The sequence below is a fragment of the Bombina bombina genome, chromosome 8, assembly GCF_027579735.1.
Source record: "Bombina bombina isolate aBomBom1 chromosome 8, aBomBom1.pri, whole genome shotgun sequence".
Taxonomy (NCBI): domain Eukaryota; kingdom Metazoa; phylum Chordata; class Amphibia; order Anura; family Bombinatoridae; genus Bombina; species Bombina bombina.
The window spans coordinates 20,659,184-20,683,046 of NC_069506.1; the positions used below are offsets into that span (position 1 = coordinate 20,659,184).

Below are 23,863 nucleotides of genomic sequence, written 5' to 3' on the forward strand. Positions count from 1 at the left end.
TGGTAGTCTTCCTGATCTCTATGTAATTTTCTACATTTTCTCACTTTTATTTCAGCTTGTAACCTAGAGATGTGTGTTTTAGTTTCTTCATTTAATTTTGCAAAGTTAGAATCATTTTCAAATTTATTTACAACCTGTAATGCTTGTTCTACATCATCTTTGATTTTATCTAGCCTCTTATGGTTTCTTTTGATCAACATATCTATCATATCAAGTGCACAAGAAGATAATTTACCATTCCATTCTTCTAAAAATTCTAGACCACTCTCTTCTTCTCTGGCATTAAAGCCAGGATCCAGGAACAGTCTTAGCCCTCTAGGGACAATTTTTTTCTCAACATAGTTGACAAGGCTTGAATTTTCTGCTCTAAGTTTTACTTGCTTAACTATACACCCTTTATATTTCTTGAAAGCATTTAAAACATTTGTTTCTAACTCACTGCTTTCTAAGTTAGTATTAGTCAATGATTCTTTTAACTCTGCTTCCCATTGCTCATCGGATAGTGTGAAGGCCATATCTATTTATCTCAAAACAAATTCCCGCCAAGCACCAAATGAAATTCTACAAACACATAAATAAATGTGTGTGTTTATACCAAAATTATTTATCTGTCTATCCCCAAAGGAAAGAGCACTATGGGAATCCTCCCTGTTGCTCAAAATATGTATAAATTACAGAATAAATGCTGGGAGAGGATTGCTGGGACCTTCCTGATTAAACAGGACAGGGACTTTTTCACAGCAAAAGTAATTATTTAAAGATCAAGACGGTAGTTACCCGTTTCAAGATCAGGTGCAGACCCCCAAAAACTATTATAGCTTCAAAACTTGTTAGAAAAGATAATGTGCCACAGTAGAGCTATATGAGTTACTGTGTAAAGATGGGGGATTTCAGCACTCTATAGAAGTTCATTTTACCCAGTTAGGAGCTTGGCTGGAAGCTATCAGGAGACACATACACGGATGCACATAAGTTCATATATCACGGCAGGTTTATTTACAAAAGCAGCAAACATACTGAAAAGACATTTACATCTTGTCTAGGTACTAAATAAATATATTACTACCACTGCAGTGGGATAATGAAACAAAATATCTATTGTAATATATTGCTGGAGCAGCAACAAGTGTAGCAACATTTAATCAATACATGCAAAGCAGGGAGAAATAGCTATAAACCAAACAGATTGACTATAATCATATATACAACCTGATTAAAAGTCCTCCTAATGGTTCAGAGAAGAGAAAAAAAAACCCCACAGGTTCATAAGGAGTCCGTTTCTGCCTGGGCCCAGGCTCCAAATGAAGAAAAGAGTGTTTAAAGGGAAATTTTTCAAAGCTTTTTCCTTGCTTGTAATCCAAACCTTTGTAATAGGACTTGTGTGCTAGGGCTCCGAGGTAAGAACGTCCTCTCTAGCTAGCATGGATTGCGATACTTTGTTGCAGACTGCTGTTGCATTATAGCCCACGACAAATGCAGCTTTCCAGGAAACTGCGGTAAGTAGCGGTCCGGGTATTTGCACCAATATTCTCCTCCGGATCTCTGCGGTGAGTAGCGGTCCGGGTATCTGTATTAATGCTCACCTCTGGATCCTTTTTTCCACCGCAATTGAAAACTTCAGTCTCTCGTTCGGGTAAAAATAGTGAGGTTACATGCAGAGTCGGGACAGGTACTTCCGACGTGAAACTGCTTACTGCTTCCACTTTTCAAAGTCGTGTCACCTTTGCTCATAGGGATCGTGACTACATCGGATAGCAGATATTTGCCTTCATGAAAATCTTCCGAACTTGAGTAGACTGTAAGTAGATGTCTGTCGACGCGCGTTTCGCCCCACAATGCTGAGCGAAAGCTAGGGCCTCATCAGGACTACCTGACACCTGTATCTCATTGCTTATTATTGGATTCTTTTCAAGGGGGTGTGTTCAAACTCAGTGAATAAACATTCCAGATTGGTTTTAAACAAACATACCTCTAGAGAGACTAACCAATTGTTAGGAGAATGAAATCTGATACAATTGTATCCAAACCTGCCGCAAATATACAAAAACCCATGTGCTCCGCCATATAGATATCGCCATCTTTTATAACACTAGGTTAAGCTGAGAAATAAAAGCATAGATAGAGCAATCATTTATAATGGAAAGTAATAATTTTTATCTGATATCTAGTATTTATTGATTCAAAAGATTTTTCCAAAAGAGTAAACATTTTTTTCCTTTCTCTCCTTTTTTAATTTATCCTTAGATATCGCATTTAGCCCAAGAAAGAGGCATATTCTATTGTTTCATTTAGGCCATTAGGAGCCATTGTTTTTAATGTATATGTCCACCTGGCTTCTTTTCTAAGTAGGCATCTTTCCAGGAAACTTTGAAAAAAGGTATACCTTTCAGTCAACTACTGAGACTTAAAAGAAATTGTTCTTCTAGGACAAAATTTAATTACCATGCTGATCAGATGTGTCAAAGATTCATAGAAAGGGGATATTCACGAAAGTTGATTAAATACACCCTTAATAAAGTAAGGAAAATGAATAGGGATGACCTCCTATATTCAAAGAAAGAGAAAAAAGTTGAAAGCAACTTAAGGTTTATTACAACCTATAATTGCCAGTGGCAAAGTATCAGATATATCCTAACACAGAAATGGCATATCCTAACCCTTGACGAGAAAATAGCAGACAAGGTAAGACAATACCCACTAATGACAGCTAAGAAATCACCAAATCTTAAAGACAAACTAGTCAAAAGTAGATTTGTTAGATCACAGGTAGAGACCAACTGGCTAAATAAACGTCAACAGATTAAAGGTACCTATCCCTGTGGACATTGTGTCTATTGCCCATATATCTTAAAAAGTAAAACCTTCTGCACTCATACAGGCAAAAGTTTTGATATAAGATGTTTTGCAAATTGTAACACAATAGGGGTTGTCTATCTCTTACAATGCTCCTGCCCTCTGTTCTATGTTGGAAAAACAAAAAGAATGTTCAAGGACAGAGTGCAGGAGCATAGGGACGACATTCTCTATGAAAGGGATACAAGTGTAGCCCGTCACTTTAAGGAGGTATATAAAAGTAGCACTGTATCCTTAAAATTCATAGCAATTGATATAGGGATAACAAATGGAAGAGGTGGAGATGAAGATAAATGCCTACTTAGAAAAGAAGCCAGGTGGACATATACATTAAAAACAATGGCTCCTAATGGCCTAAATGAAACAATAGAATATGCCTCTTTCTTGGGCTAAATGCGATATCTAAGGATAAATTAAAAAAGGAGAGAAAGGAAAAAAATGTTTACTCTTTTGGAAAAATCTTTTGAATCAATAAATACTAGATATCAGATAAAAATTATTACTTTCCATTATAAATGATTGCTCTATCTATGCTTTTATTTCTCAGCTTAACCTAGTGTTATAAAAGATGGCGATATCTATATAGCGGAGCACATGGGTTTTTGTATATTTGCGGCAGGTTTGGATACAATTGTATCAGATTTCATTCTCCTAACAATTGGTTAGTCTCTCTAGAGGTATGTTTGTTTAAAACCAATCTGGAATGTTTATTCACTGAGTTTGAACACACCCCCTTGAAAAGAATCCAATAATAAGCAATGAGATACAGGTGTCAGGTAGTCCTGATGAGGCCCTAGCTTTCGCTCAGCATTGTGGGGCGAAACGCGCGTCGACAGACATCTACTTACAGTCTACTCAAGTTCGGAAGATTTTCATGAAGGCAAATATCTGCTATCCGATGTAGTCACGATCCCTATGAGCAAAGGTGACACGACTTTGAAAAGTGGAAGCAGTAAGCAGTTTCACGTCGGAAGTACCTGTCCCGACTCTGCATGTAACCTCACTATTTTTACCCGAACGAGAGACTGAAGTTTTCAATTGCGGTGGAAAAAAGGATCCAGAGGTGAGCATTAATACAGATACCCGGACCGCTACTCACCGCAGAGATCCGGAGGAGAATATTGGTGCAAATACCCGGACCGCTACTTACCGCAGTTTCCTGGAAAGCTGCATTTGTCGTGGGCTATAATGCAACAGCAGTCTGCAACAAAGTATCGCAATCCATGCTAGCTAGAGAGGACGTTCTTACCTCGGAGCCCTAGCACACAAGTCCTATTACAAAGGTTTGGATTACAAGCAAGGAAAAAGCTTTGAAAAATTTCCCTTTAAACACTCTTTTCTTCATTTGGAGCCTGGGCCCAGGCAGAAACGGACTCCTTATGAACCTGTGTTTTTTTTTTCTCTTCTCTGAACCATAAGGAGGACTTTTAATCAGGTTGTATATATGATTATAGTCAATCTGTTTGGTTTATAGCTATTTCTCCCTGCTTTGCATGTATCGATTAAATGTTGCTACACTTGTTGCTGCTCCAGCAATATATTACGATAGATATTTTGTTTCATTATCCCACTGCAGTGGTAGTAATATATTTATTTAGTACCTAGCCAAGATGTAAATGTCTTTTCAGTATGTTTGCTGCTTTTGTAAATAAACCTGCCGTGATATATGAACTTATGTGCATCCGTGTATGTGTCTCCTGATAGCTTCCAGCCAAGCTCCTAACTGGGTAAAATGAAGTTCTATAGAGTGCTGAAATCCCCCATCTTTACACAGTAACTCATATAGCTCTACTGTGGCACATTATCTTTTCTAACAAGTTTTGAAGCTATAATAGTTTTTGGGGGTCTGCACCTGATCTTGAAACGGGTAACTACCATCTTGATCTTTAAATAATTACTTTTGCTGTGAAAAAGTCCCTGTCCTGTTTAATCAGGAAGGTCCCAGCAATCCTCTCCCAGCATTTATTCTGTAATATATATATATATATATATATATATATATATATATATATATATATATATATATATATATATATAAATTCATTAAATTTATGTGGGGAGATAAAAAAATGAAATTAAAATCCTCCATGTCTCAAAATTAAATCAATGTAAATATTTGCATAGGAAATTAGCACATCTAGGCAAGAATACCCGCTTGCTTTATCCACAGAAATAACTCATATACAATGTTACCAATGCACAAGAGAATTCTGGGTAAGCTATGCAAATTAGATATGCAAATTCTCAGTTTTTTTGCTTCAAAAATACTGTTTTAACACAGCTATTCTTGATACTGATGAGTTCCAAATAGAACGAAACAGGCTGTCTATGAATGATTTCTGATTTGCTGTGTTAAAACAGTATTTTTGAAGCAAAAAAACTGAGAATTTGCATAGCTTACCCAGAATTCTCTTGTGCATTGGTAACATTGTATATGAGTTATTTCTGGGGATAAAGCAAGCAGGGATTCTTGACTAGATGTGCTAATTTCCTATGCAAATATTTACATTGATTTATATATATATATATTTTACTAAAAAGAACATTGGAAAGTGAAATATTCATATTTTCATGTTGGTTAGCGCACTTGAGAACAGTGGCGGCTCGTGGGTTATTCACATGGGTGTTGGACGGAGAGGAGAGAAAAAGAGAGAGTTACACTGAAAAGTTAAGTGCCCAAATTATATTAAAAACATAAAAGCACACATGGCTCTAAAAAAAGGTTGTTCCCTAGAGAACACTGTCTTTGTCACATGATGGCTAATGTCTATATATTTTATTTTCCCCAAAAAAAGTTATATGCTAAACAGTGTTGGCAGTTTTTTTCCCTAACCAATGTGTGTACTTTTAGGAGAGTCTGATGGTTGATGCTGTTGCATCTATCTATATATGTGAAATATAGTTTATTATCAACACTGATATAAAAATATATAAGAAAAAAAGAAGACGTTCATTAACAATATAAGTGATGGGTCCCAGTCTGTATATATAAAATGTGGGAATATTGGTTACTAAAGCTAACTTTTTTGTTTAATCTTGTATGAGCCTGTCTGTTTACATAATGGCTATATAGGGAGCTTTTACAGGGAACAACTGCTGAGTTTCTGTGGTTACTATCTTATAGTTTGTGTGATGTCAGGCCTCAAACACAGGCCTCCTAAATAAACATACCAACTATGCTGTGTGCTGGTGAATTTTGCCAGGCAAGCAAAAAAAAAAATTACCTTACCATAATAAGTGCGTCCTCCAAGCTGTGGCACTAGTGCAGGTCAGCAGCAGCTGCAGGTCCTATTCTTCTCTCCTCGGCAGCAGTGACATGGCAAGCAGTCTTGCACCCACTCCATCTCATGCAACACCAGGGCCGGACGTCAAGTGACTCACGATGACAGACAATGTGTCTGACTCTGATTGTCACTGTCAGAGAGAGAGTCACACGTGAGTCGGCAGCAGATCCATCCTTTACTTCCCGCCAGTTCGACTCACGTCCATGCTCCACGGCCACGCTGTTTTGTTTAGCTCCCACCTCTACTCGCACATCAAAAACTGTGCGATTAACAAGGTATAGAGCTGGGTTGAGGGCGGCGCTGCAGGCACTTTGAAATAAGTGCAAAGGGCTTGAAGCCTATACTTCTATCTATCGCACGTGCGGTGTGATAGAATTAAAAATGGCAACAACAACAAAAACCGGACAAACTTTTTTTGTCTGTATACATATAACTTTTCCAATAGGGCGCAATTGGAAAAATTATATTTATTCAGCCAAAAAGTTGTTGTTTTTTTCCTTTTTCTCTCCGGGGGTTATAGAGGAGCCTCCACTGCTTGAGAATATGCTATCGGGTTTGTGCGCGAGTAGGGTGTTAGTTTTTTTGTCTCCACTTTTTTTGCTCCTTTAGTGGAGTTATCAAGGGAGCGTTTAAAAACTGCTCCACTTGTAATCTGGCCCTAAATGTGTTATCAATTATCAATTTTGCCTGCTGAACTTCAGCTGCTTTAGCCTATTAAAACCACCACCTATACTGAAAATGTAAGTACTGCAGTATCAGCCATAAAACACTGATACAAACAAGATGCAGCAGCAAAAATCAACCTCTCAATGGGGATGGGAGGGAGAGAGGCCAGCACATTTGAAAGTGTTTTGACAGCTGCTTTGAATGCATTAAAATTTTATCAGGTGCTTTTTTTTTTTTTTTTTTTTTATTTTGCTTCTTACAGTAAATTAAATAAGCATTACTGGCCTATACAGTATGTCATGCTCTTTAAAACAGATCTACATCATGAAAATGGTTTGTTCGTTTAGGAAGAAACAAAGGAAGAGATAGACGAAAACTTTCAGGATATGGCAAGTAGTACAGAAGCCATTTTCAAATCCGTAAACCACAACATAGAGGAGGCTGGGAACGAACAAAATTCAGTAGAGCATCCACAGGCAATCAGCTTTCTGGGAGCACTTCGTATACCCGTAAGTAGAAGCACACTGAATATTATTATAATTTATTATCAATTATTTGTAAAAGTGCCAATAAATTCCGTAGTGCGGGGTACACAGTGACACTGATTTTATGGTTAGTACTGGTTACACAGTGACACTGATTAATGGTTAGTGCGGGGTACACAGTGACACTGATTTATAGTTAATGCTGGATACACAGTGACCCTGATTTATGGTTAGTGCGGGGTACACAGTGACCCTGATTTATGGTTAGTACGGGGTACACATTGACCCTGATTTATTATTAGTGCGGGGTACACAGTGACACTGATCGATGGTTAGTGCTGGATACACAGTGACCCTGATTTATGGTTAGTGCGGGTTACACAGGGACACTGATTAATGGTTAGTGCGGGGTACACAGTGACACTGATTTATGGTTAGTGCAGGGTACACAGTGACACTGATTTATGGTTAGTGCTGGATACACAATGACCCTGATTTTTAATTAGTGCGGGGTACACAGTGACACTGATTTATGGTTAGTGTGGGGTATGCAGGTTTCTCTCAAGCCTGTTCACAAAAAAACACAGGCAGGTGAACACATTTAGCAAGGCAGGTGCCACAAAACGATATATACACACAGACCGTGAGACATATGTATTTTATACACACAGACCCAGAGACTTATGTATTTTACACACACAGACCCTGAGACATATGTATTTTATACACAAAGACCCTGAGATATATGTATTTTATACACACACACCCTGAGACATATATATTTTATACACACACACCCTGAGACATGTATTTTATACACACACACCCTGAGACATATGTATTTATATATAAACACACACACCCTAAGACATATGTATTTATACACACAGACCCTGAGACATACAGTTGTGCTCATAAGTTTCCATATTCTGGCAGAATTTATGATTTCTTGGCCATTTTTCAGAGATCAGCAGTGTTCAAACTCTAATCAAGAAATGGAAAATGAGGGGTTCTGTTGAAACCAAACCACGGTCATGTAAACCAACTAAAATTTCAGCCAGGAAACCCACAAATAACTTCAGGTAAAATGCAGGACTCTCTGAAAACATGTGGTGTGTGTCAGGGTGCCAGGAATCAGACTGAGACGAGAAGTGCAAAAATAATCACACCTTTATTAATAACAAAAAATAATAAAAAGTCAAATAACAAGCCAAGAGTCAAAGCCAGAGCTGGTAGTCAGACGAGCCGAAAAAGGAAAAGAGGCTCCAGTCTGGGCAGATGGTTAAAAGAAAAATCTTTATTATTCCATGGTCCACAAGAAAAACAACGTTTCAGACCTATACAAGGTCCTTACCGCTCCTCTCGAATCAAGTTTAGAAAAGACTGTAGCTCCCTTGAGGCGGTCAAAAAGTTCCATAATGAGCGGAATAGGGTAAGCATTCTTAATGGTAAGATGATTAAGACCCCTATAATCGATGCATGTTCTTAACTTGCCACCCTTTTTCTTCACAAAGAAGAAGCCAGCCCCCGCAGGAGAGCAGGATTTGCGGATGATCACCCGCGACAGAGCATCGGCAACATATTCCTCCATAACACAATTCTCTGCAACAGACAGAGGGGTAAACCCGGCCCCGAGGAGGAATGGCTCTGGGTTTCAGGTCTATGGCACAATCGTAAGACCGGTGAGAAGGCAACGTACCAGCACACACCTTGTCAAAAACGTCTAGGAACTCTCGGTACTCCTCTGGCAATTGAGATACTGAAGAAGTGCACAAGACTTTGACTGGTTTCTGAAGACAAGTGGAAATACATTGCGGAGACCATGACAAAATTTCGGACCTGCGCCAGTCGAGACTGGGATTGTGCTTTTGGAGCCAGGGATAACCCAGAACAACCAGAAATTGCGGAGAGTTTATCACCTGGAACTGGAGGGTTTCAAAATGGAGAGCCTCAACAGCCATGGATAACTTAGCGGTTTCGGGAGTAACAAGTGCGGGCTGAAGGAGCCTGCCATCAATGGCCTCAATAGCAAGCGGAACAGACTGAGGCAATTCAGGAATGGAGTGCTTTGATACAAAAGCACTGTCAATGAAATATCCCGCAACATTGGAGTCAACAAGAGCCTGGGTGACTATGGAGGAGTCCACCCAGGAAAGGACAACCGTGACCAAAGGTTTCTCCTTTAGCGGTTCCAGGGACGAGGATAAATCGCACAAAGTCTGCCCCCAACAGGACCTTGGGTGCAAGCGTTTCCCGGCCGTGTAGGACAAGATTTTAAAAGGTGACCCTGTAACCCGCAGAGCCCTTTCCTCCTCCTAAAGGCCCTCTCCACCGCAGAGAGACGTATGAATCCCAAATGCATCGGCTCAGCAGTACCTGGTGACTCGGGACCAGGAGGCATGGGAGGAGAGGGAGCCATGGGTGGGAACGAACACGTAGGAGACAACGGAACAGGAGGCTTTTGCAAGCGCTCCTTGAAAAAGGGCCTATCTCTGAGTCTGATGTCAATTAGGATCAAAAAAGACACCAATGCCTTGAGATCCTCCGGTAAATCTCTGGCAACAACTTCTTCTTTAATCGCATCAGAGAGCCCATGAAAGAAGGCGGCAACAAGGGCTTCATTGTTCCAACCTACCTTTCCGGCAAGCGTACGGAATTCAATGGCATACTGAGCAACAGATCTCGTACTTTGCTAAATGGACATGAGTCGTTTAGCAGCAGACAAGGAGCGAGCCGGAACATCAAATACCCTTCGAAAGGAGGCCACAAATTTGGGGTAATTTGAAATCACAGGTTTATTAGTCTCCCACAAGGGATTAGCCCAGGCAAGAGCTGTGTCAGAGAGTAACGAGATGAGAAATCCCACCTTAGCTCTGTCAGAGGGAAACGGCGGAGGTAACATCTCAAAGTAAATGCCCACCTGGTTCAAAAACCCTCTGCACTGAATAGGATTGCCTCCATATCGCTGAGGTAGAGGTGCAGAACCGGACATGCTCCTGGTAGGACTAGGTGCAGCAGTGGAAACAGGAGCAGCCATAACTTGTGGTCCAAATGTGTAGTGAGAGTCGGCATGGTTTGCAGGGCTAGTACATATTGATCAAGGGCAAAGCATACTGAACAGAGGCCCTTTAAATAATAAGTGATGACATCACAATTCTGAGACTGCAACCTGTCTTACACAAATGATGTACACCAGTCTGGCCATAAGAGGGCGTGCAGAAAATGAGCATCATCACACACTCTGTACCAGATTCAGTAAGAGCGGTGAGTAAAATGGCTGCCCGCAGCACATGACAAAAAAGCAGGGGGAAAAACCTGACAGTGTGGCTGTTTCAAGATGCACAATAAGAAGACACTTGAAGAAAGATGGGCTGCATGGTCGAGTCGCAAGAAGAAAGCCATTACTACGCAAATGCCACAAAGTATCCCGCTTACAATACGCCAAACAGCACAGAGACAAGCCTCAAACCTTCTGGCACAAAGTCATTTGGAGTGATGAGACCAAAATTGAGCTGTTTGGCCACAACCATAAACTCTACATTTTGGAGGAGTCAATAAGGCCTATGATGAAAGCTACAACATTCCTATTGTGAAACACGGGGGTGGATCGTTGATGTTTTGGGGATGTGTGAGCTACAAAGGCACAGGAAATTTGGTCAGAATTGATGGCAAGATGAATGCCGTATGTTTATCAAAAAATACTGTAGGAAAATTTGCATTCATCAGCCCGGAAGCTGCGCATGGGACGTACTTGGACACTCCAACATGACAATGATCCTAAACACAAGGTCAAGTCGACCTGTCATTGGCTACAGCAGAATAAAGTGAAGGTTCTGGAGTGGCCATCTCAGTCTCCTGACCTCAATATCATTGAGCCACTCTGGGAAGATCTCAAATGTGCAGTTCATGCAAGACAGGCCAAGAATTTACAGGAACTGGAGGCTTTTTTTGCCAGGAAGTATGGGCAGGTTTACCATCTGAGAAGATAAAAAGCCTCATCCACAAATACCACAAAAGACTCTAAGCTGTCATTGATGTTAAAGGGGGCAATACACTGTATTAAGAACTGGGGTATGTAAACTTTTGATCAGGGTCATTTGGGTAGTGTCTGTTGTCATTATGATTTAAACAGAGTAAACAGTTGATTTATAATAAATGGCTTCAGCCAAACGCTAACCATGAGTGAAAGAAATGTTTTTGTGTTATTCATATTTTCTAAGAAATGGCCAAGAAATCATAAATTCTGCCAGGGTGTGTAAAGTTATGAGCACAACTGTGTGTATTTTATACATACACACACACACACACACACACACACCCTGAGATATATGTATTTATTAAATTAGATAACAAAAATCCAAATATCTGTGTGTTGTAGATGCTGATCTATAGTGGAGTAATGTATAGTATAGAGGGGAGCGAAGGGCAGTGGAATGATGTATTGTGGGTTAGATACTAACCGTGTAATAATTTTTATTTTCAGGGAGTTGTGGAATTTGCGCTGTGTTTGCTGTTTGCAAAATTAGTCAGTTACACGTTTCTTTACTGGCTTCCTCTGTACATCGCAAACGTTGGTAAGATGGCTGATTACGTTATGTTCTGCATAATACTGATAGGTTATTCATTCTAATGTGCTGGCACGTGTTCTATATATCTAGTTTATATAAACATATCTAGGCATATTCAGATATACATTCTGTTAAAGTGATTCTAATGTAAAAAAGTCTTTCTAGGAGCCATAAGCATTGTGGCTCCGTAGCAGGAAACCAGTTGTGATAGGTCGATGCTTGCGACTGACACTCGTGATTGGTTCACCAGCCGGGTTCTGCTTGCGAGCTAATAACTCATTAGAATCGTATTTCTGTCAGCTGTGCATATGTTTTGACTTCACAAAGTGACTTCTGTAACACTGGTGCCCATTGTTTTAACGTGTGCAGCGGAAACAAACATAGTAAGTGGTTGTCACACACAAGGGCGATTCTGTTGTGCAGGTACCATTTTCTGTCTTGTCTCACAATACTTTGGCGGTACTAGGGGAGGTCAATCAGTAATGTATAGCCCCCAATTCTCAAAAATTATAACCGTAAAATTGCTGCTTTTAAAGGTATGTTGTGTTCTTTGTTTTTTTTTTTTTAAAAAAAAAACGCAAATGAGAAAACAATTAAAATGTTTAGTGCAAGGAGAACACACAGGTTCGCTGTACTAGCAACAAGTTATTAGTTGCCCGTAACACACAGTGATTTGGTCCTAGAAATAAGTTATTGCCAGTAACACACAGTGATTTAGTCCTAGCAATAAATGTTATCAGTTGCCAGTAACACACAGTAATATAGTCCTAGCAATAAAAGTTATCAGATGCCAGTAACACACACACACACTAATTTAATCTCATTGTTTCTAGTAACACAAACTGATTTAACCCCTTGGCTGCCAGTAACACACACTGATTTCATCTGATGGTTACTAGAAACAGAAACTGGTTTAACCCCTTGGTTGTCAGTAACAGTGATTTCACCTGATGGTTTCTATGAACAGAAACTGATTTAACCCCTTGGTTGTCAGTAACACACACTGATTCATCTCATGGTTTCTAGTAACATAAACTGATTTAGAGAGAGATAGTATTGTTACAAATGACCTACAGATCCCTATTTCCTGCATGTTGACTTCACTATGGGTAATGCTATACAAACCCTGTTACTGTTTATAAGGTAAGATCTTTTTTTTCTTCTTTCCCTGTGTTTATATTCTTTATCTTTAAATGGACAGATAAGAGGCCGTGTACAGACCTTGTGCCCATACTTTACACTTGCTGCTTGTACAGCATTTTTTAGTTGGTTTCAGTGCTAGATGAGTTGACAATTTATTGCTCTAACGTGATAAATGCTCCTAAAGGTAAATATTTGCTGCCTAAAACAAACACCCCAGGTAGTTGTCTCCCTATCATGTAAAGTATTAGCTCAAACTTGTTTTATTAATTTGCTATTATAGTTTGAAGGATGTAGCAATTTCACATTTTACTTACAAAAAAAGAGAAGAAAATAAATTTAAAGACATTTAACCCTTTGTGAAGTAATTAAAGGGACATTAAACACCAAAAAAATGCCAGATAGAATGATGCATTCAAAGAAGAGATTAGTCTGAGAATAACATGTAAATGAATTTTATAAAGTTTCATTAGCTGTTTAAATATTAATAAAATAAGTGTACAGTTTTAGTGTCTATAAAACAATGGGAGCTGCCATGTTGTAACTTAGGTTACCTTCTCTGCTGTGGCCAATTAGAGACAGTTATAAATAGGTCACTTGAGTGTGCAGCCAATGGCTGTGTGGTATATAACAGTGTTCTGCACTTCCATTTCTAACAGGTGCTGAAAAGCTCACAATTTCAGAGAGGAATTACAGGAAAAGGGGACAAAATAAATGAGTTATATTGCAGACTTTTTGTTATATATACTGTGTGTGTGTATGTATGTATGTATGTGTGTATATATATATATATATATATATATATATATATATATATATAATTTTATATTATCATCTCAAAGTGTTTAATGACCATTTAAACACAAGTAAATAGTAGATAAAATTATAGAATAATATGCAGATGTATTTTTTTTTTAATTATATTAGTTGTTTACTGATTGAAGAAATAATTGTAAAGTTGTTATCTTTATCAATGTTGTAACTTTCCTTAGGTTTAAACGCCTCATCTTTTTTTTTTATCTCCTCTACTAAGGTCAGTTATAAATGAATCATAAAGTAATAATCTGACAGGTTTAATGTCCCTTTAAAGGACCATTATAGTCGACAAATCACATGCTCTAATTAGTCGGAGCATGCCCTTTTAAGACTAATGACCCTGCACCTCTGTGTTTAAAGAGATTAAACACATAGTATAAGTATCACTTGGGACCACAGAGCAGTACTCCAGCAGGTAAAATTTATCTCTGGAAACCATTAAAAGAAAGATAAAATTAGTACTGTGAGAATGGCTACATCGTTGTGTTTAATGTCCCTTTAACAAAGCATCTGAGAGTAAAAATGAATGACGCGTTGTTAGAATATTTATTAACAATTTGCTTTTTAAACGCGTATTCCCCTGCGAGTGTGGTCATGTGATTCTGCAGCAGCAGAAGAAAATGCTCATTTATAGCTTAGTAGCTGCTGGGAAATCCTCTTGCTGCAGTTATAAAAATGTAACAAGAAGGTTCTGCACATTTTATTTACTATCTCGATACCCCTCTGTTCCAGCTCACTTCGATCCTAAGCAAGCGGGCGACATGTCCACCCTTTTTGATGCTGGAGGAATCATAGGTTTGTAATTGTTCTTTTATCTCAGTTTTGCTGAATTTTGTGTGCAGTTTGTACACAAACTGTCGGAAAAGATGGTGTCAGTAAACCTCAATCTTATACACCTATTAAAGGCACGGAACCCTAATTAAAAAAAAAAGGGACATGACATGATTTTATTTTTTTCTTTTGTGGTTTATGGAACGTACAATTCCAGTTTGCTTCTATTTGAAAGTGTTCTTAGTTTTTAGTATCCTTTTGTAGAGGATCATAACTAGGTAGGCTTAAAGGGACAGTCTACGCCAGAATTGTTATTGTTTAAAAAGATAGATAATCCCTTTATTACCCATTCCCCAGTTTTGCATAACCAACAGTTATATTAATACACTTTTTAACTCTCTAATTACCTTGTATCTAAACCTCTGCAGACTGCCCTCTTATTTCAGTTCTTTTGGCGGACTTGCATTTTTAGCCAATCAGTGCTCACTCCTCGGTAAATTCACTTGCATGAGCTCAATGTTATCTATATGAAACACATGAACTAACGCCCTCTAGTAAAGAAAAACTATTAAAATGCATTTAGATTAGAGGCGGCCTTCAAGGTCTAATAAATTAGCATATGAGCCTACCTAGGTTTAGCTTTCAACAAAGAATACCAAGAGAACAAAGCAAGTTTGATTATAAAAGTTGTTTTAGGCTGCACTAGCAAATAAAAAAATACTGTTTTATTGTATAATCTGTTTTTATTTGTTAATACAATTTAATTTCATATTTAAAGACCCCATTAGGACAGAGAATGGAAGCTGCATTGAGTATAAGAAACGCTTTTTATTCCATGTGTTTCTCTTGTTTACATCCTGCTATGCTCTGAGACTAATATTTATTTGCTGTCTTTATAGGGGGAATTCTTGCTGGTCTGATATCTGATTACACCGGGGGTAGAGCCATCACGTGCGCTGTAATGCTGATACTGACAGCTCCGATGGTAAGTGAGGGCCATAGAAGTGACAAGTTGTGCAGTCACCTAAATACTATAATTTCCAACTTAATGGGAGGAGAGTCCACTGCTTCATTCCTTACTTGTAGGAAATAAGAACCTGGCTACCAGGAGGAGGCAAAGACACCCCAGCCAAAGTCTGAAATACCTCCCCCGACCCCCTCATCCCCCAGTCATTCTTTGCCTTTTGTCACAGGAGGTTGGCAGAGAAGTGTCGGAAGATTCAGAATAGTCTCTTATGGAGGGTAGTACTCTTCGAAATGGGACTGAAGTTTTACGTAATCCTGTCAGCATGGATGAAAGTTAGAGTCCGGAGATGCAGGGAGTGTCGTCTCTGCAAAACCATCCCGACTCATATTAACAGCTCCTGGGCAATCGGCGTTGACGAGTTTCACTGCTTGCCTTTATTCTCTCAAGTCCATGACAGGAACGATGCTACTAACCTGTCACACTTGAAGGGCCGTGTTCCTGTTCCACGGCATAGATTCTGATAATTTCATTTATATACATATGATAACGCAAGAAGACGGGGTCACACTTGAACACAGGGTCCTCTTTCCTGATCGGCATTTGTGGGAGACGTAACGGTTTCTCTGTGGTCCAGGTCATAGGTGGTGAATGCCCCGGCCATTGGTGTATAAAGGTGCCATTTAATCTATCTCAGTCCGTATTAAAGGCGCAAGCTATGGAGGACTCTGATATGTTAGAGGATACTCCCTCTTTAATTACAGTATATATAAAAAGTCTACACACCCCTGTTAAAATGTCAGGTTTCTGTGATGTAAAAAAAATGAGACAAAGATAAATCATTTCAGAACTTTTTCCACCTTTAATGTGACCTATAAACTGTACAACTCAATTGAAAAACAAACTGAAATCTTTTAGGTAAAAGGAAATAAAAATAAAAAAATAAAATAATATGGTTGCATAAGTGTGCACACCTTTGAACTAATACTTTGTTGAAACACCTTTTGATTTTATTACAGCACTCAGTTTTTTTGGGTATGAGTTTTTCAGCATGGCACATTTTAACTTGGCAAGATTTGTTCACTCTTCTTTGCAAAAACACTCCAAATCTATCAGATTGCGAAGGCATCTCCTGTGCACATCCCTCTTCAGATCACCCCACAGATTTTGAATTGGATTCAGGTCTGGGCTCTGGCTGGGCCATTCCAAAACTTTAATCTTCTTCTGGTGAAGCCATTCCTTTGTTGATTTGGATGTATGCTTTGGGTCGTTGTCATGCTGAAAGATGAAGTTCCTCTTCATGTTCAGCTTTCTAGCAGAAGCCTGAAGGTTTTGTGCCAATATTGACTGATATTTGAAACTGTTCATAATTCCCTCTAGCTTAACTAAGGCATCAGTTCCAGCTGAAGAAAAACAGCCCCAAAGCATGATGCTGCCACCACCATGCTTCACTGTGGGTATGGTGTTCTTTTGGGGATGTGCAGTATTGTTTTTGCGCCAAACATATCTTTTGGAATTATGGCCAAAAAGTTCAACCATGGTTTCATCAGACCAGAACACCTTTTCCCACATGCTTTTGGGAGACTTCAGCTGTGTTTTTGCAAAATGTAGCCTGGCTTGAATGTTTTTCTTTGTAAGAAAAGGCTTTCGTCTTGCCACTCTACCCCATAGCCCAGACATATGAAGAATACGGGAGATTGTTGTCACATGTACCACACAGCCAGTACTTGCCAGATATTCCTGCAGCTCCTTTAATGTTGCTGTTGACCTCTTGGTAGCCTCCCAGACCATTTTTCTTCTCGTCTTTTCATCAATTTTGGAGGGACATCCAGTTCTTGGTAATGTCACTGTTGTTGCATATTTTTTCCACTTGATGATGACTGTCTTCACTGAGTTCCATGGTATATCTAATGCCTTGGAAATTCTTTTGTGCCCTTCTCCTGACTGATACCTTTTAACAATGAGATCCCTCTGATGCTTTGGAAGCTCTCTGTGGACCATGGTTTTTGCTGTAGGATGCGACTAAGAAAATTTCAGGAAAGACCAACTAGAGCAGCTGAACTTTATTTGAGGTTAATTGGAGGCACTTTAAATGATGACAGGTGTGTACTGACTCCTATTTAACATGATTTTGAATTTGATTGCTTAATTCTGATCACAGCTACATCCCCAGTTATAAGAGTGTGTGCACACTTATGCAATCACATTATTTTAGTTTTTTTTGTTTTCTTCCCTCCACCTAAAAGATTTCAGTTTGTTTTTCAATTGAGTTGTACAGTTTATAGGTCACATTAAAGGTGGAAAAAGTTCTGAAATGATTTATATTTGTCTCATTATTTTACATCACAGAAACCTGACATTTTAACAGGGGTGTGTTTATATCCACTGTAAATCCAATACCTGTGTTTATTGTGAGGAGGTACAGGTTGATCCGCCTGCTCAACTGTGTTCCACATGCTTTGATAAGATTACAATATCTAAGAAGAATAAGATATTTAGTACTACTGAGCCCTCCACCTCTGAGGGTTCTCTGTCCCGCAAGGTGCGTTCCCAACATTCATCTCCGATTACACATGTAGCTCCCCATGGCCCTACTAATCCTTCTGCGGGAGGGGCCTTGTGGCTGCCAGATTTCACTGCCCAGTTACAAGAGGCAGTTTCTGCGGCCTTCCATGCCCTACCACGCCCTGCGAAGGGAAAGACATAGCTTTCCATCCCAGGCGTCATCTACTCCGTTGGATGTCTCTGAGAGATTACCCGACAAGGAGGACACCTCCGACTCGTCGGAGGGTGCTCTCTCTGGGACGGAATCGGCGTCTTCTAGACCCGGCTACGGAGGAGCCAGATTTTAAGTTTAAAGGGCCACTGTAAGTAAATATTTTCTATGCCTGTTACTAACTAACTACCCCAAATACGCTTTTTATAAATAGCATTTCATTAACATATCTCTACCGTATATCAGAAATCTTGTCTGCAAATTTAATTGTTTTCCAAACCCACTCCGTGGGTATCCTTTGCTCTGTACCAATCCGTTTACAATACCTATGTTTCAAAATGGCGCTTTAAACACAAAGTTACTGGTTTAAGTATTTTGAACATGCAGTGCTGAAAATAGTGGGCAGGATAACGTGACATCATCGGCGAATAAAAGATATAACTTTTAGAACGTTATGAAACTTCGTTTTGGAGAAAATATAGGTCAGTAGGTTTTACTTAATGTTTATTAACTTTAATATGTTAGTTGTTTAGCTTCAAAATTATAACAGAAAGTAATCCTTTAAAATGGAGCATTTGCGCTTTTTACTGAAAGAAGTGCTTGCTACGTTGGAGATTCCGGAACCGAAACTTCCGGAAGAGCCTTCGATCTATAAGCTAGATAGGGTTTACGAGGACAGGGTGGTGCCTCAGACCTTCCCAGTTCCTATGAAGATGGCTACGATTATTAAGAATGAGTGGGAGAAACTGGGCTCGTCCTTTTCTCCCTCTACCTCTTTTAAAAAGCTTTTCCCCATTCTGGACTCTCAGCTTGAGCTATGGGGGGCTATTCCTAAGGTGGATGGAGCGATCTCCATGCTCGCTAAGCATAAGACTATTCCCCTAGAGGATAGTTCGTCATTCAAAGAGCCCATGGATAAAAAGTTGGAATCCATGTTGAGAAAGATGTTCCAACTCACGGGGTTCATTTTCCAACCGGCAGCAGCGATTGCTGCGGTGGCTGGAGCGGCTACCTATTGGTGTGACGCCCTGTCAGCTATGGTCGAGGTGGAGACTCCCCTCGAGGAGATACAGGAAAAGATTAAGGCCTTAAGGGTCGCAAATTCTTTTATCTGTGATGCAAATATGCAGGTTATTCGCCTGAATGCTAAGACATCAGGTTTCTCTGTTTTAGCCCGTAGGGCTCTGTGGTTAAAGTCATGGTCTGCTGACATGACTTCCAAGTCTAGATTACTATCCCTTCCGTTTCAGGTGAAAGTTCTTTTTGGTCCAGGCCTAGACTCTATCATATCCACGGTCAGGGGAGGCAAGGGTGCTTTCCTTCCACAGGATAAGAAGAATAAGCCTAAGGGCTCGACTTTTCGTCCCTTTCGTTTGGACAAGTCTCAACGCCAGCAGCTTGCTGCGACGACTGAGCAGTCCAAGGGATCTTGGAAGCCAGCTCAATTCTGGAACAAATCCAAGCAGAGCAAGAAGCCCGACGAGACAAAGTTGGCATGAAGGGGCGGCCCCCGATCCGTCTCTGGATCGCGTAGGGGGCAGATTATCTCTGTTCGCAGAGGCTTGAATGAGAGACTTACAGGATCCTTGGGTTCTGGAGGTTATCACCCAGGGTTACAGGATAGGGTTTAAGTCTCATCTGCCCAGGGGCAGATTCCTCCTGTCAAACCTATCCTCAAGACCAGAGAAGAGAGACGCCTTTCTAGAGTGTTTGAGGGATCGCTCTTTTCTCTGCGTAATCGTCCCAGTGCCTCTAGCAGAAAGGGGTCTAGGGTACTATTCAAACCTTTTCGTGGTCCCATAGAAGGAGGGCACATTCCACCCAATTCTGGACCTAAAGTGCCTAAACAAGTTTCTGTCAGTCCCATCGTTCAAAATGGAGACGATCAGATCGATTCTGCCCCTAGTTGAAGAGGGACAATTTATGACGACAATAGACATGAAGGATGCCAATCCACAAGGACCACATCAGGCTCCTAAGATTCGCATTTCTGGACCAACACATCCAGTTTGTGGCCCTACCGTTCAGTCTGGTGACTGCCCCAAGAGTCTTTACGAAGGTCCTGGGGGCGCTGCTCGTGGTAGCAAGAGCCAGAGGTATTGCGGTGGCTCCTTATCTGGACGATATTCTGGTCCAGGCTCCGTCCTGCAGTCTCGTGGAGGACCACTCAAGGGCTCTTCTTCTCCTTCAATCCCATGGATGGAAGATAAACAAAGGAAATAGTTCTCTGGTTCCCAGCAACAGAGGGGAGTTCCTGGGTACGATAATAGATTCCATATCGATGAAGATATTCTTGACAGAGCAGAGACGTTCCAAGATTGCGTCCAGCTGCCTTGCCCTTCAGACCTCCTCAAGGCCATCTGTGGCCAGGTGTATGGAGGTGATTGGGCTCATGGTATCCAGCATAGATGTCATTCCATTCGCCAGGTTCCATCTCAGACCTCTTCAGTTATGCATGTTGAGACAATGGAACGGCAATCACTCAGATCTATCCCAACAGATCTCTCTGGACAACCAAGTGAGGGAATCCCTCTCTTGGTGGATCTGTCCAGGACAGCTGGCCCAGGGGACATCCTTCTTGAGGCCATCCTGGGAGATTGTGACCATGGATGCAAGTCTGTCAGGATGGGGAGCTGTTTGGGGTGCCAGAAGAACACAGGGTAAGTGGAGTCAACTCTACCAATAAATATTCTGGAACTTCGAGCGATATTCAACGCTCCGAGGGCTTGGCCCCACCTGGGGTCATCCCGATTCATCAGATTCCAGTCGGACAACATTAACTCGGTGGCTTACATAAACCATCAGGGGAGAACAAGAAGCTCCCTAGCCATGAGGGAAGTATCTCGGATTCTGGAACGGGCAGAGACTCACAATTGTTCGCTCTCATCGATCCACATTCCGGGTGTGGACAACTGGGAAGCGGACTTTCTCATTAGACAATAGTTTCATCTGGGGGAATGGTCTCTCCATCCTGAGGTGTTTGCGGAGATCTGCAACAGATGGGGGACGCCGGAGATAGACCTCATGGCGTCCAGACTCAGCTTCAAGCTTCCCAGATACGGGTCGCGGTCCAGGGACCCACAGGCAGAGCTGATGCCTTAGCGGTGCCTTGGGAGTTCAACCTAATTTTAATTTTTCCACCATTGCGACTTCTTCCTCGCGTGGTGGCCCACATCAAACAGGAGCAAGCTTCGACCATTCTGATTGCTCCGTTGTGGCCGCGGAGGACGTGGTTTGCGGATCAGGTGGGGATGTCATTGTCTCCTCCATGGAGGTTGCCCTGTCGCAGAGATCTGCTGGTTAAGGGTCCCTTTCTACACCAAAATCTCAATTCTCTGAGGCTGACTGCGTGGAGATTAAACGCCTAGTCTTGGCCAAGAGAGGTTTTTCCGAGAAAGTAATTGATACTCTCATTCAGGCCAGGAATCCAGTCACTCGTTGCATCTATCATAAGGTGTGGATGACCTACTTATCCTGGTGTGAAGAACGTGGATATCCCTGGCACAAGGTTAGGGTATCCAGGATTCTGGCCTTTCTCCAGGATGGACTGGACAAGGGTCTTGCCGCCAATTCCTTAAAGGGACAGATTTCGGCGTTATCAGTGCTGTTTCACAAAAAGCTAGCAGAGCTTCCTGATATTCAGTCCTTTGATCAGGCTCTGTCTAGGATCAGACCTGTCTTTAGAAGTTCTGCTCCTCCGTGGAGCTTAAATTTGGTTCTTAAGGTGTTGCGAGGGCTCTGTTTGAGCCTATGCATGCGCTTGACATTAAGATTCTTTCCTGGAAGGTTCTATTTCTTCTGGCTATTGCATCGGCTCATAGAGTCTCTGAGTTGGCGGCCTTGCAATCTGAGCCCCCTTACCTGGTTTTTCATGCTGATAAAGCTGTGCTTCGCACTGGGTTAGGATTTCTTCTCAAGGTGGTGTCAGATCGTAACATCAGTCAGGAGATAGTAGTTTCTTCTTTGTGTTGTAACCCTTCTTTGTCTAAGGAAAGGTTATTGCATAACTTGGATGTGGTTCGAGCCTTGAAGTTTTATCTTCAGGCTACGAAAGATTTCAGACAGACTTCGTCTTTATTTGTGGTGTATTCAGGCAAGTGTAGGGGGCAGAGGGCCTCTTCCACTTCTCTGTCCTTTTGGTTGAGGAGCATTATCCTTTTGGCCTATGAGACAGCGGGACATAAGCTTCCTCAGAGGATTACGGCTCACTCAACTAGAGCTGTGGCCTCTTCTTGGGCCTTTAAGAACGAGGCCTCTGTGGAACAGATTTGTAAGGCGCGGCTACTTGATCCTCCTTACACACTTTTACAAAGTTTTACAAATTTTATGTTTTTGCTTCGTCAGGAGCTGTTTTGGGAGAAAGGTTCTGCAGGCTGTGGTGCCCTCAGTATAGCGTCCGCCTCCTTTTCTTCATTCAGGTCCTCTAGAGCTTGGTTATTTGTTCCCACAAGTAAGGAATGAAGTAGTGGACTCTCCTCCCATTAAGATGTAAAACATAATTTATGCTTACCTGATAATTTAATTTCCATCTGTGGGAGAAGTCCACTGCTCCCGCCCGTTTGCTCCTGTGGGTTGACCTACATTTTTATATTATCTTCTGGCACCATTTATACCCTGATATTTCTCCTACTGTTCCTTGTTAGAATGACTGGGGGATGAGGGGAGTGGGGGAGGTATTTAAGCCTTTGGCTGGGGTGTCTTTGCCTCCTCCTGGTGGCCAGGTTCTTATTTCCCCCAAGTAAGGAATGAAGCCGTGGACTCTCCCCCACAGATGGAAATTAAATTATCAGGTAAGCATAATTTATGTTATTAAAGGGCAAGCAATTTCCAATGTTTTTTCCCCACTACTCATAATTAAAGGGACATAAACACCATTTTCTTTTCTTTCAGGATTCAGATAGAACATACAAATTTAAACCACTTTTAATTTACTTCAATTATCACATTTTCTTTTTCTTGTTATCCTTTGTTTAAAAGCAGGGAGTTAAGTTCAGGATTGTGCACGTGTCTGCAGTACAAAATGTCAGCACTTTTGCAGCAATGTTATACATTAGCAAGAGCGCTAGATGGCAGCACTATTTCCTGTCATGTGTTACTCCAGGCACGTGCACACTACCTATCTAGATATCTCTTCAACAACAAATAACAAGAGAGAGAAACAAATTAGAGAAACTTGACTATAACTGTAAGGGCTATTAAATACAGAAGAACGGCAGAATCATCAGATCCATCATAAAAAGAGGAGACATTTCGCTTTAATATTTTATTCTTAAAAGAACATAAACCTCACAATTTTTTTTTTTTAATGATTCATATAGAGAATTTAATTATAAACATCTTTCCAATTAACTTTTGTTATCCAATTGTGTCCTTTATTGAAAAGCATACCTAGGTATGCTCAGGAGAAGCAATGCAGTACTGGAAACTAGCTGCTGATTGGTGGCTGCATATATATGTCCCTTGTCACTGGCTCACCTGAAGTGTTCAGCTAGCTCCCAGTGGTGCATTGCTGCTCTTTCAACAAAGGATACCAAGAGAGTGATGCAAATTTGATAATAGAAGTAAATTGGAAAGTTGTTTAAAAAGGTTTGTTCTATCTC

The 23,863-nt window shown here is 40.7% G+C and overlaps 1 protein-coding gene across 1 annotated transcript in view; it reads left to right on the forward strand.

The window, feature by feature from the left end:
• SLC37A2 (solute carrier family 37 member 2) overlaps positions 1-23,863 on the forward strand; it is a 91,960-nt gene that overhangs the window by 48,599 nt on the left and 19,498 nt on the right. Inside the window, exons 9-12 of the mRNA XM_053690180.1 lie at positions 7,151-7,312; positions 11,772-11,862; positions 14,545-14,607; positions 15,483-15,568. Coding sequence (XP_053546155.1) covers positions 7,151-7,312; positions 11,772-11,862; positions 14,545-14,607; positions 15,483-15,568 — 402 coding nt within the window. The remainder of the gene's footprint in view (positions 1-7,150; positions 7,313-11,771; positions 11,863-14,544; positions 14,608-15,482; positions 15,569-23,863) is intronic.